Here is a 12,032-nt window from a genome sequence, read left to right on the forward strand (position 1 = left end):
TGCATGCATACATACATACATACATACATACATACATACATACATACATACATATATATATCTGTAAACTTTTAGACATATTTTACACGGATGTAGAAAAAACTTTAATAAACAAATATTTTATATTCAAATTAACCAATCCGCATTTGCATTTTCAATTAAATTATCTTTATTAATAAACTTCAACTAAAACAGTTCAAAAATTACCCTCCGTCGGATACCCTACTGCCAAATTGTTCAGTGATGATGGATTAACAGCGCAGCCAGCTTGCAGAAAATATTCACTTTTTCTAAAGATATTTCAATAATTGACACGACAATATGCATCGAATATTCACCGTAATACATTCTTGTGTGACGCAGCGAAGAACCAGGAGCAACATCAAAGTTCGACTGTGAAACGTCATTCGCTGACATGAGCAATTCGATCTCAAAAAGAAATGTGTCAATAATTTCAAGATTTGCTTAATTATATTCATTACCTGTTCTGATGATGGAGAGAAATTGAACGCGGTTGGTTTCATATTTTCCAAATAATGACAATTTGGAAGCTAAAACAAAACAACATCAACATATTAATTTTGACACTGTAATGCATGGCAGTTAAAAGAACACATTTACAGTTGAAAATTTGAATGCAAACAAAATACAACAGAATCAGAAACTATTTCCTTGTAACAGCAAACAACGAATTTCGAATTTATTTATGCTTCATTTAAAATATCAAACAAATATCAACTCTCGGTTGAAAAACAATTACACCTTATTCAGTGAAATGAAAAAGATATCGCCCTATAAAAGACATCTTGATAAATATTACAGCAACTCGAAAAATGTTTTAATTATTTTAATGAATTCTTATGATCAAATTTAACCCATCATGTTACATACTTAATGACAAAACATACAATCAATTTTACATAATGATAAAGCTGCTTGCTAGAGTAATATTGATAATTAGTTTATTAAAACCAATAGGTCACAGCTAGCAAGCAATACAATTAAGGCAATAGCATAACAAATCAATTTTTATATTATAACAAAAAATCAGTCATTAGAACACAGCTCAAAATAAACTACCTTACCTGTAACAAGTAGAACAAATTACTGTCATCTTTTTTCAAATAAACATCAATCTGAAAATAAACAAATCAATTGAAAAGATGAATGAATATCACATGTATTTTACTTCTTTTATAACAGGATCGTCGTCTTCACTCATCAATACAAAACGGCGTATAAATAAATTAGTGTAATATCTAAAAAATCAGATTTAAAGAATAAAACGAAAATGAACACGCAGTTGACAAATAAGGTTAACTACGATCAGTACACAATATACAAATTATTTAATAAGTTATTTACATAAAACGGGAGCGTTATAAGAGATAACAAAGATACAGTAGTTTGTTTAGTTCTATTAATAATCTGTTGAGTTCAAATTTTTATAACAGAAAAATTGTTTGACAGCGGACTGCTGCGGTAAAGCTGTAAATTAAAAAATGTAAATGCGAAGCCGTTTGTAATAACTGTTTACTGTTTTTGTTTGTCATATACAATTACTTTTACACTTATTCATTCACATAGGAAATGAAAACAATCTACAATATGATTTATTTGTGCTGCAGTTTAAACTGCTGAATCAAAATAAAAATGTTACTTAACTATTCAATTTGTTCTTCAAGAGAAGAGTCCTAACAAGCATCTTCAAAACATATCGAATCATCCAATCGTACTAAAAGCATAACAAAAGAACAAACGTGTGCAATCGGGAATTCCCACCCAAAAACAACAAACGGGAAAGGAGAAAACATGAAGCAATCTAAAACTCAATTACAGTATGATAAATATCATTCAAGTTTGAACATAATTTATTATGAAACATCTAAAGTAAAACCAAAAGTAAGAAAATGATTTTTCTTGTAGGAGAGTAAGTTGAATTATTAAAAAAAAGTCTAACTAAATTTGAAAAGTTGAAAATTTTTAATATTAAAAACTAATAAAAAGACATCACAGCATACATAATAATTCTTAGGAAAGACAAATTGCTAAAATTATTTCATATATAATAATGCGAATATTTTTGAATTCTTTGAGAACTTGCATTATTGTGTATACTGTATGCGACAGTAAAACACGTTGACGTAAATAAATAAAGTGATATGTTAATGTTAAATTTGCATTGCTTATTTTAGCATATTTGGTAAGAATAAGTGTTTCTGTAAATATTTCATGTTGTTTATTAAGTCCGTATAGACGAATGAAGCAACTGTTGTATGTTTGTTTGAATTTTATTCATTGTATGATCCCGTCCGTAATTTAGAATGTAGTGTCGACGACTGTATGCAATTGGAAATTGAATCATAACATCAACTAAATCTTATGTAATTATAATTTATTTTAAAATTATCACTCGAAAACGTACAGATATAATTGAAAGCTTGGCATTAAATACCTATCGTAAGCGCTACCGGGAAGAACAACTTAAAAGTAGAAACTGAGAACGTTTGATTTGAGATAAATCGACTCATTCGACAAATCAGAAAAATAAGTTCAGAAATATCTACGATGGACGCAGTATTAAAGCACTTTACTTCATGAACTTTTGAGGTTGGTGCAGAAAGTGATATTCGTCGGTGACAAAACCCCAGTCGCATTCGAGTAGAGTGCTCTTTCCAGGTCGCAAACCGAGTATCATCCCGCGACGGCGATTTATTTATATTACACAATCATATTGTATTTTTGTGTTCATTCTGATTAAGAAAAAATCATTAAAGTTAAAAATCATTAACATTTCAAATATTGTACCTTGCAACATAAGCTGCTGTGAAATCGTTAACTTCGAAAATTTTAAAATCAGTTTGAACTGGATATTCTCAGAAACAATAAAATGTGAATTTTAAATGATTATGCATTATTAATGAATTTCATTAGATATATTAAAAAATTTCCTTGCGTGAAATATTTATGCTTTCCCATGTTTCACTATTGGCGCAAGTAAATTTTTTCTATAAATAAATGAATCTGTTTAATGTGGATTCTTCAGTCACAAATTTTAAGATAAAGCTTTCTCAGATGTGAACAAATACTGCACAGAACTCACGCTACAAATATGCAATAAAAGATATATTAACAGAAAAAATAAATGCCTATTTTAAATTCAACAAGCAGGCATTTTTACAAAAATAATCAATCATATTAGTCCTAAATTATTCATCATAAATCTTCGCTTTGGATCCAGTTCCCTTTTGCTGGAACTGGAAATACTAAAGTTCGAACTCTGATCTTATTGTATCTCACGTTAACGTGAATAACTTTTAATGAGTAAAATGCACACGAATAATTGTCACATACAACACACAGAAAATCAATCTAAATTACTGAGCCGTCTGATGACGCTTCCGTTTTATTACTGCCTTTTCATTGATGTTTAGCCTCAGGCTTATCTGCTGACGTTTTGCCAGTATTTCTTCGGGGTACACAACAGATCTTCCTGATACTTTCCACTTTCAGAACTATGATTATGTATTGGCTGTTCATCAACATTCACTTCAACACTGACACTACCGCTATTCGTAGGTGTATGCTATCATTCCACACCGATTTCTTCATTCCATATTTCGGCACTTTACCAATAATGTAATCTCATATAAATAAGGATTGCAGACCATTAGGTACTGTAGACACTGTATCATACTGGTTATAATGGGATGTTGCTTCCTCTGGTTCCATTTTACAAGCCAAGTGTTCGTCTACCAGGCAATTCTTTGTGTCTAGCCCCTAGCGGATAGATCACTGAAGTAATTTCAATATTCGTGTATAAAGCCTCACTGGTTTGTTTGTCATACACTAAAATAAACTAATAATTAAAACAATAAATATATGCGCTATTTAATGCATACTTTTTAACATCGCTGCTAACGAGAAAATCCCAGTCGACTTCGAGTAGAGTAGACTGTATTCTTTCTGGGCCGACGGCGATTGTCTCTCATTCACGGCGATCGCGTATCAAGCAAAGCTTATTTGACTGATCACAGGGAAACAGAACGCTGCATCTCTTTCAAGAGAATATCCAAGCCATTTAAATTTTTTATACCAACCTGCGCAGAATAACCTGTCAGCAAATGTTATGACTGGAAATTTCTGACGCACCGGTTGCTGAGGTGACTCATTAGCCAAGTCAGTAGGGGCATCCCTCCCCGTTTTTGCATTCGATTCACTTTTTGGATGAAAGTCCATGAGAGATTTCATACCTTTCCAATTTGGGTCCATTCATCGACAAGAATTACTAGTAAACAAACAATACAGTATAATTCTACTAACTCAGGTTCAACCTGCAGGCAAATAAAATGTGTTTCCTCATGCATTTTTTGCACTTAAGCGCTATTCATGGCGCACGTTTTATTAAGGATTGTATTAAATAGTCACATCGTCGACAGTTGTTTCTCTGTAGTAGTGCGGTAGAAATGTTACAGAGAATGCTTTGAACTGAAAAGCGGAATATCTACACTTTGAAATTTGTCTGGGCATATGAAAAAAGTCATTAGAGGCACTTGGGACTAATATCGGCACCTCCCCTTAATTGAAGTGCAAACAATGTTGCGCCCTGTTCAATTGAGGTAAGGACAGGGAAGTTGAAAAATCGCTATGAATTATGCCAGAAGCCGCCATTCGCAGAGCACTTCCACATCATCCATCCACAGTGCTATGTACACTCAGAACTTACACATATATGTCATTTTTAATTCAATATACATGTTTGTGTTAAGAATCATTATAATAATAATGCCAATAAAAACGTAGAAGAACAGCACAGCGATATAATAATACGCAAGACGAGGATTTGATGCTTAGGGTAGAAAACATTCCAAAAGCCCAAATACGTGCATAATGCCAAAAGACCATGTTAGGGAGAAAATTTTCACAAAAAAATATGCTAATTGTAATAGAAACATTTTGACCAATGAAGCCTCTAATATTTCATCCATTCACAATTTCATGTTATCAGCTAATGATATTCTGAATCATTGAGTCCATTAAAAAAATCTACACGAGGTCGAATCATACTGAAGCTATTTTTAACCAATGAAATTCTTAGTCCAATAAGAGAACGCGGGATGAAAATTCTCCCATACCAAAGCATCCTATAAGAAAAAGTAAAACTTTGGAAAATGAAGTATTTAACTTTGAATGTAAAAAGACTGTAAATAAGGGGCGAGTGTTTATTTATTAAAAGTTTTGAGATTTTTTGAAGTTATTCAAAAATTTCAAATAAAATTGAGCAACAGTTGTTGCCTGAGTTTGATTTCACTGTAGCTGGCAGCGTCGTGATACTGTGGTTTTTTGTATTGACTGAAGCTCCTGTTCACAGATTCGGTTATGCTGATTTTAAAATGACCATCCAGGTCGAAGTTTGATTGAATTGGCCGTGTCAGGAGACACTGCACTGCCGAAGGATCAGCGGAATTGTTATAAAACTATTTTGACCATCGTAGCATTAATACTGTATGCTATGCAGGTTAAAAAGAGCACTGTCATTTGCATCGCATGAAAACTTTTTCAAACGATAAACAATAATAACACTGGTTGAGCTTTTGTAACAAAATTTTCACGCCGGTTGAGAGCGTCGGCAAAAATTTGTCTGTTTTAATTTGCTCTCCAGCACAGAATATTAAAATATATTGTTTGTAGTGCATTTTGTTTTTCAAAAAGAATGATTTTTTATTCTCGTTTACGAACGAAATTTTTTTTGCATTATTGTACTTTGAAATCGAGAATAATTTGAGCAGTTTTAAACTGTAATATAATTTATGTGCAGTCCGTAGTGCGATAAATCCCGTAGTGCATTTTTTGAAATTAATATTTAGTGTGAAAATGTCGCTTTAAGCTGTTTTTTATTTAAATGATGATTTTTTCACCTCATGTGATCTTGATTAAAAATAAGTTATGTCAATATTGAAGAAATTGCTTCGAATGGATGTAATTTTTTTAAGTATAAATTTTAGTAATGTCTGAAAAAAATAAAAAGAGTTCTATTGCAATGGACGTTCTGCCCATCGACAGTACCGGTCCGGAAAAATCGCTTATGTACTTGAAACAACTTTTGGCTATATCTGTATCAACGATCTGCTATTTGAGAAATTTGTTTCCCGCCGATGCATTTTGTAATAGAGAGTTCGAAGATACGAAACTTCAAATTCTTGTCAGCAATGATCCAAAAGTGCTGAGGTAGTTGTATTCTAATTTCAAAAATTAGCCGCTGTGATCGGATTGTATTCCAGGTTGATTCATTGTATGACTGGTTGTTATGAAGCTATAGATAAAAAATATTTACGAACAATTATTTTTGGCATTTGTCCAAGAGAGAAAGATCCCGAAAATGTTGTGGAATCGTACTCGTTCAGAATTACATATCACCACCTCGGAGCCATTGATCTAGAATTTACCAGTGATTCCACTGGTCGGCAGTCCTATTCTACATCGGTGGTAATTATCACTTGTATTTTTTATGTTTTGAACTTATTCTCAATGCAGAACATTCTTTGAGACCAAAAATTCCACTATACAACTGTTGAGAAGCATCAACTTGATGTGCCAGAATCTGGAACCCATGCCAGAGAATACTTTCATATCGATCAAGCTTCTTTACTACGACGAACGAACACCGGCTGATTACGAACCGCCAGGCTTCTTACCATGTCGGAACACGGACTTTCGATATTCTCGATCGGTTCATAAATCACCAATAGCTGTCGACTTGGGAAAAGTTCATACAAACTTCTGCACAGTGAGTTTGCGTGTCAAGTCTACACTGTATTTTCCCTATGACGATGACGACGATTCGGCCGTTGAAAATAATCGATCTCCATTGATGGTGAGTGAATTTCATATTATAGCGCACTTCAGCAATGTCATGCCTGAATAATTAAAGCAATTTGGAATTGAATCCGAAACGATGAAACGGCAGTGCACTGTGATTGAACAAGAAAATGAAGAAGAAGTGGAAAATTTGACAGAAGGTATAAAATTTCACTGTTGTTCTATCATCTTTTCATCCCTCATGAAGTTAATTTTTACTTTTGTTTGTTATGTAATATCATACAGTACTTCAAGGAAAATCAGGTTCACATTATTTCATTCAGTTTAAGTTATTATTTTGCGTAAATTTTCAAGCGTTTAAAATTTAAATTCTAAAAATTTGTCAGTTCTATTTTTTAAAAAGAGACTGATTTGTTTTATTATTTACGTTTAGAGCATGAAGACATTTTTGTCGACGTGTTCGATGATTCAAGTGAACGAAAACACCCCAGAAAAGTTGCTGTTGTAAGTCAGCATTGCAGCTGCATATGCGGAAAGCAGAAAGTTGAGAGTGCAATGCTTTATTGCGAATATTGCAATACAGTACAGCATGCAATTTGTTATGGAAAAGTGAAAGTTTCCAAAATCAACGAGGTATTTCTACTGTTCTATCTTCGAAACATAAATGACCATCCAATTTGATTGCAGGAAAGGACAGCTTGTTTGCAGTGCTGTTTGGCTAATCGAACGTTGATTTGTCATGATGGAATATTGCTTACCAATCCCAGAGGAGTGAAAGCGTTGTGCTTGTACCGTAGAGCGCTGATGTTGTTGAAAAATTCGAATCAAATGACCATCAGCTTGATGACGTTTCAACGTGAATTAGAAATTAGCCACAACATAGCTGGACAACTTTGTCAACAGTTGGTGAATGATGGATGCTTGTTTGGAAAAAGTTCTTCTGTATTTTACGTGCAGCGTTACGTCGTCTCGATATTGAGTAGTAAAATAATTTGCTTTGACAATGCTGACAAGTCAAAGTCGAACACACCGCAAAGACTTCCACTCCGAGAATTGAATCAGCTCAATTTGAGAAGGTAAATGCTTGCTTGTTAAGTTTCCGTTTTAGAATAGCAGTTTGTTAATAACAATAAAAAAGCATATATATATATATATATATTTGAGATGATTTATTAATTTAGCTCGGACGCGACCAGGAAAAGGACTGCCAAATTGATGTCCGAAACTCGACCACCACAAACTGCAGGCATAAAAAGGAAAAGTACCGTGAAAAAAAAGTAACATTTGATTGCATTTGAGTTTTCTCGTTCTCGTTTAATTTCTATATTGTTTGTTTGTTTGTTTGTTACTATTTACTGTTTGCTTTTTTTCCATTTTCTTGTTCACTGAATAAAATATATTTCTGCATTACTGACGTTGCATGTGACAAATGACCAATGCAATTTTATCAAAGAAAACTTATTTCATTTCATATCAATTTTCAGTTTAATTAATTAATTTTCCATAATCCCATGTTGACATTGATAAGTCTTGGTCAGTACGCTGAAAAGCCTGGCATAGGATAATTTCTAGCAAATGATTGTACACGAGCTTTCATATCTGCGCATAATTTCTTGAACTCGTCATTTTCTTCACAGGCAGCACGGAAATCTTTTATAGTTTTTCCAGCCTGTTTTTGAATCTTCAACGTTAGTTGGATTGCTGTTATTGTACAAAAGAATGGAGAAGCATTAGTATGAAAAAAAACCATAAAAAATATTGTAAATATTCGAAATGTACAAGTATGAAATTTATTACGAATGAATTTTACTTATTAATGCTTAAATAGTTTTTTTTATATAGCATATTCTACTCAAAATATCGACAATTACAAGAAAATGAATAAAATTTGAAAAGAACAACAATTAAATGATAATAATACTAATAAACTTACACAATTATAAATTTCAAAAAATAAAATGTCAAACAAAGCAAAAATCACCTCACCTTCGTGAATGAAATCTCCAATTTGGACAAAGTCAGCTTCTTGTAAGCCTCTGGATGTCATTGCCGGTGAGCCGAGACGAATACCTGCATTAAAGATTGACTGATATAAAAATTGTGAAATAAGAAAAATATTCTTGACAGTCATACCGCCTGGACGCAAAGCGCTCTTGTCACCGGGGCATGTATTTTTATTACAAGCAATGTGCACCAATTCCAGAACATGTTCCACACGTGCTCCATCCGTATGCACTGGACGCAAATCCAACAACATCATGTGATTTTCGGTTCCATCTGAAAAATATTTTTAATAAATTATCAGAAAAAATAAATTTCCCAATCACCCGTCGAAATTTTGTATCCATGATGCTGAAGACGCTCGCACAATGCTTTCGCATTCTTTAGCACTTGCTTTTGATAGGCAACAAATTCTTCTTCTTTGGCCAGCTTCAACGCAACAGCTACAGCTGAAATTACAAACCCCGTTTGCATACACGAAAAGTCGTCACCACACCTTTCATTGCATATTCAACAAACCTGCAATGGAATTTTCATGTGGCCCTCCTTGCAAACCTGGAAATACGGCCTGATCGATTTTGCTCTTGAAATCGTACTTCACTTCCACACCGGTAGGTAATTTCTTTTCTATTCCTGAAAAGATTAAACAAAATATATATATTTGAATAAAAAAGTAAATTAATTTTCTTCTTAAACAATTAATAATAATTATTAGTGCCTATTCTGTAAAATATCATCGCTGCTCGCGGTCCACGGAGTGATTTGTGCGTCGTGGTGGTCACAATGTGGGCATAAGGGAACGGCGATGGTACAACTCCGGCGGCAACCAAACCACTTATATGAGCCATATCGGCCATCAAATAGGCACCGACTTCGTCGCATATGCTTCGAAATTTACCATAATCCAAATGACGAGAATAACAGCTCACACCTGAAGGCAAACCAAATCACGATCATCAAAGAAAATAAATTTTTGTTTTTTTTCAAATTAACATCAATAAATAAAATACCGGCGATGATTAATTTCGGTTTAAATAGCAAAGCAGTTTGACGCAGCTCATCATAATCAATCAGTCCAGTTTCAGGATTCACTTTGTAAGGCATAGATTCGAAAAATAACGACGTTGCTGAAATTTTCTTTTTTTCCGTGTAAAATCTGTCCGTGTGTATGATTGAATTGCTTTTTTGTAAAAAATAACACAAATTACAAATAAACAATTTCACCACCCGTGAGTCAAATGACCACCGTCCGGCAAATCCAATCCCATCAGTCTTCCGTGCGGTCCGAGAATTGCCGTGTAAACTGCAAAATTTGCCGGACTTCCAGAATATGGTTGCACATTCACATCCCACTCATTTGGATCAAGACGGAACAAGTCCAGTGCTCTTCTCTGGCAAAGCAACTCCATCTCATCAATAAATTCATTTCCCCCATAATACCTACAGCAAACAATTGTTTTTTAAATTGTTGAACTTGATTTTAATTTTTACGTTTTGACAGTACTACAGCACGAAAATGTTTTCGTTTTTTGAATAAAATGCATTTATTTAAGTTTATATTTAAACTCGACTTAAATAAAAATTCCAACGAGTTGGAATTTTCTCTTCTGTGTACAACTTTGGAGCGTTCAAGTGGTTCGCACATGCTTGCTTTTCAAACAATTCAAAAATTGCAAATATGCAAAGTGTAAAACGATTCTGATTATGAATAAAAAAATTACCTCGCTTTTGGATAACCCTCGGCGTATTTATTATGCAAAGAACAGCTCAAAGCTTCGAGAACGGCTCTGCTTGGAAAATTTTCACTCGCAATTAATTCAATACCTTCAATTTGACGTCGTTTTTCCTACATAAAATATTTCGACCAAATTAATTTTACCATTTAAATTTGCATATAAATCAATGAAAAGAAAATGTACAATTACTTATTTATTTATACATACTTTTTGCATAATTTGAAACGCTTGTGAATCACAATTTTCAAGTTTATCATTCAAAGTACTTTGATAAGTTGTTGTTGTTGTTGTTGTTGAATATTGTTTAGCATTCGTTTCTTGAACGTCCATGATTGTCTAGATATTTAAAATGTCAAATGAAAATAAATAAATAAATTATAAAAATGAAAATGTAATTTTTTTTCTCAATTCCACGCCAAAGGAAAAAACAGCCAAGTAAAACTGGGCATCAAAAACAAAAAGAAAAAAATCATCCACCATCAAAAAAGCAGAAAGCAAATTATGAAATTGCACACGAAGAAGCGTCAATAAAATTGTTACCAAATTTTTGACGCCATAATCGAACAAGCGTCGAATATTGAACTTGTAGTACAAGTTTGAGAAATAAGGCAAAACTACACACGCCTGTTTGTGCATTTCACTGGGTCACCGACAATATCTGAAAATACCCCAGAATTATCGGTAAAACGATTTTTGCTTTAGAATAGCGTCGAATTCGGTCGAACACTACAAGCAAAGCAAAACAATGCTTGTCATTTTCACATTCCACAAGCAACCAATGCAACTGATAGATTCATCGCAAATAATTTTGACAGCTATTGTTTGTTCAAGAAAAATGCAAATGGACCGTCACGCCTCACAATGAATATTACCGTATTTTTAACAAAAAGAAAGTTCAAATACAGTGTAGTGTAGTGTAGTGTTGTGAATCATCATTTGTCAAAAAATCAATATAATAATTGGCTAAAATTATTGATTACAAGAATGAAAAATTAATTTTTAAATAAAAAATAATAAGCAGTAGTGCTTTTTCAATTAAATTCATCAACTTTGAAATTTTTTTCTTCACTTTTGCTTTTTCAATTATTTGAAATTTTTTTTCTTTGCAAAATTTCAATCACATTTCAGCTTTTGTGAAATAATTTCACCAGCCGCTACGTAAAGGGTAAATCAATTTGACAAGAGAGCAATGAAAAATTTTCAAAGTTCAAATTGCACGACATTTGCAAACTAACGATTTGCTTTTTTGCGCAAAAGTAAGTTTTCACTTTTGAATTGGATAAAAAGAAAAAACTACTGCTAAAAAGCTTTTCGTCGTGAATAATTTTTAATGGCTGTCCCTTCCTCCCACCCCTTTCGAATGACGTGATCAAGAATTGAAGCTGTATTGATTGGATTTTCTTTTTATCAAAATATATAATGCATGCCTTCCTCTCACTGGGAACTAATGAAGCAGTAGCAGCGGTGAAAAAACTG

At 33.1% G+C, this 12,032-nt stretch overlaps 4 protein-coding genes across 4 annotated transcripts; 1 reads left to right on the top strand and 3 right to left on the bottom strand.

Moving 5' to 3' along the window:
• Positions 1 to 207: 207 nt before the first annotated feature.
• Tsp_01007 (conserved hypothetical protein) lies at positions 208 to 2,657 on the bottom strand (the record flags this gene model as incomplete). The annotated part of the gene is made up of 8 exons (XM_003376676.1): positions 2,456 to 2,657; positions 2,259 to 2,373; positions 1,190 to 1,259; positions 1,086 to 1,136; positions 763 to 792; positions 483 to 551; positions 314 to 429; positions 208 to 290 (listed from the first exon to the last, which is right to left on the bottom strand). Coding segments are annotated over exons 1-8 (736 nt in total), but the record flags the coding sequence as incomplete, so codon positions are not given.
• A 1,076-nt stretch (positions 2,658 to 3,733) lies between these two features.
• Positions 3,734 to 4,251, bottom strand: Tsp_01006 (conserved hypothetical protein). Its single transcript, XM_003376677.1, has 2 exons — positions 4,101 to 4,251; positions 3,734 to 3,849 (listed from the first exon to the last, which is right to left on the bottom strand). The coding sequence occupies exons 1-2, from the start codon at positions 4,249 to 4,251 to the stop codon at positions 3,734 to 3,736; spliced, it is 267 nt and encodes an 88-aa protein (XP_003376725.1).
• A 1,756-nt stretch (positions 4,252 to 6,007) lies between these two features.
• On the top strand, positions 6,008 to 8,100 carry Tsp_01005 (HORMA domain-containing protein 1). The gene is made up of 7 exons (XM_003376678.1): positions 6,008 to 6,228; positions 6,282 to 6,486; positions 6,548 to 6,874; positions 6,932 to 7,019; positions 7,253 to 7,452; positions 7,507 to 7,895; positions 8,001 to 8,100. Exons 1-7 carry the CDS (start codon positions 6,008 to 6,010, stop codon positions 8,098 to 8,100), a joined length of 1,530 nt encoding a protein of 509 aa, XP_003376726.1.
• Positions 8,101 to 8,632: 532 nt separating this feature from the next.
• Positions 8,633 to 10,886, bottom strand: Tsp_01004 (glycine hydroxymethyltransferase). The gene is made up of 10 exons (XM_003376679.1): positions 10,764 to 10,886; positions 10,542 to 10,666; positions 10,064 to 10,260; positions 9,831 to 9,947; positions 9,575 to 9,751; positions 9,340 to 9,453; positions 9,147 to 9,269; positions 8,953 to 9,096; positions 8,801 to 8,889; positions 8,633 to 8,638 (listed from the first exon to the last, which is right to left on the bottom strand). Exons 1-10 carry the CDS (start codon positions 10,884 to 10,886, stop codon positions 8,633 to 8,635), a joined length of 1,215 nt encoding a protein of 404 aa, XP_003376727.1.
• Positions 10,887 to 12,032: the final 1,146 nt, after the last annotated feature.

This window comes from Trichinella spiralis (assembly GCF_000181795.1).
Source record: "Trichinella spiralis strain ISS 195 chromosome Unknown Scfld4, whole genome shotgun sequence".
Lineage (NCBI taxonomy): Eukaryota > Metazoa > Nematoda > Enoplea > Trichinellida > Trichinellidae > Trichinella > Trichinella spiralis.

Excerpts from the sequence above, each read along its gene's own strand:
- Tsp_01006 (XM_003376677.1), bottom strand. The coding sequence starts at position 4,251 with ATGAAATCTCTCATGGACTTTCATCCAAAAAGTGAATCGAATGCAAAA. Across the intron at positions 3,850-4,100 it reads TGACAGGTTATTCTGCGCAG|TGTATGACAAACAAACCAGT; the intron begins GTTGGTATAAAA and ends AGTTTATTTTAG.
- Tsp_01005 (XM_003376678.1), top strand. The coding sequence starts at position 6,008 with ATGTCTGAAAAAAATAAAAAGAGTTCTATTGCAATGGACGTTCTGCCC. Across the intron at positions 6,875-6,931 it reads ATAATCGATCTCCATTGATG|CAATTTGGAATTGAATCCGA; the intron begins GTGAGTGAATTT and ends GAATAATTAAAG. Across the intron at positions 7,453-7,506 it reads AAGTTTCCAAAATCAACGAG|GAAAGGACAGCTTGTTTGCA; the intron begins GTATTTCTACTG and ends ATTTGATTGCAG.
- Tsp_01004 (XM_003376679.1), bottom strand. The coding sequence starts at position 10,886 with ATGGACGTTCAAGAAACGAATGCTAAACAATATTCAACAACAACAACA. Across the intron at positions 9,270-9,339 it reads ACATGAAAATTCCATTGCAG|CTGTAGCTGTTGCGTTGAAG; the intron begins GTTTGTTGAATA and ends TTGTAATTTCAG. Across the intron at positions 9,097-9,146 it reads TGGATACAAAATTTCGACGG|ATGGAACCGAAAATCACATG; the intron begins GTGATTGGGAAA and ends AATATTTTTCAG.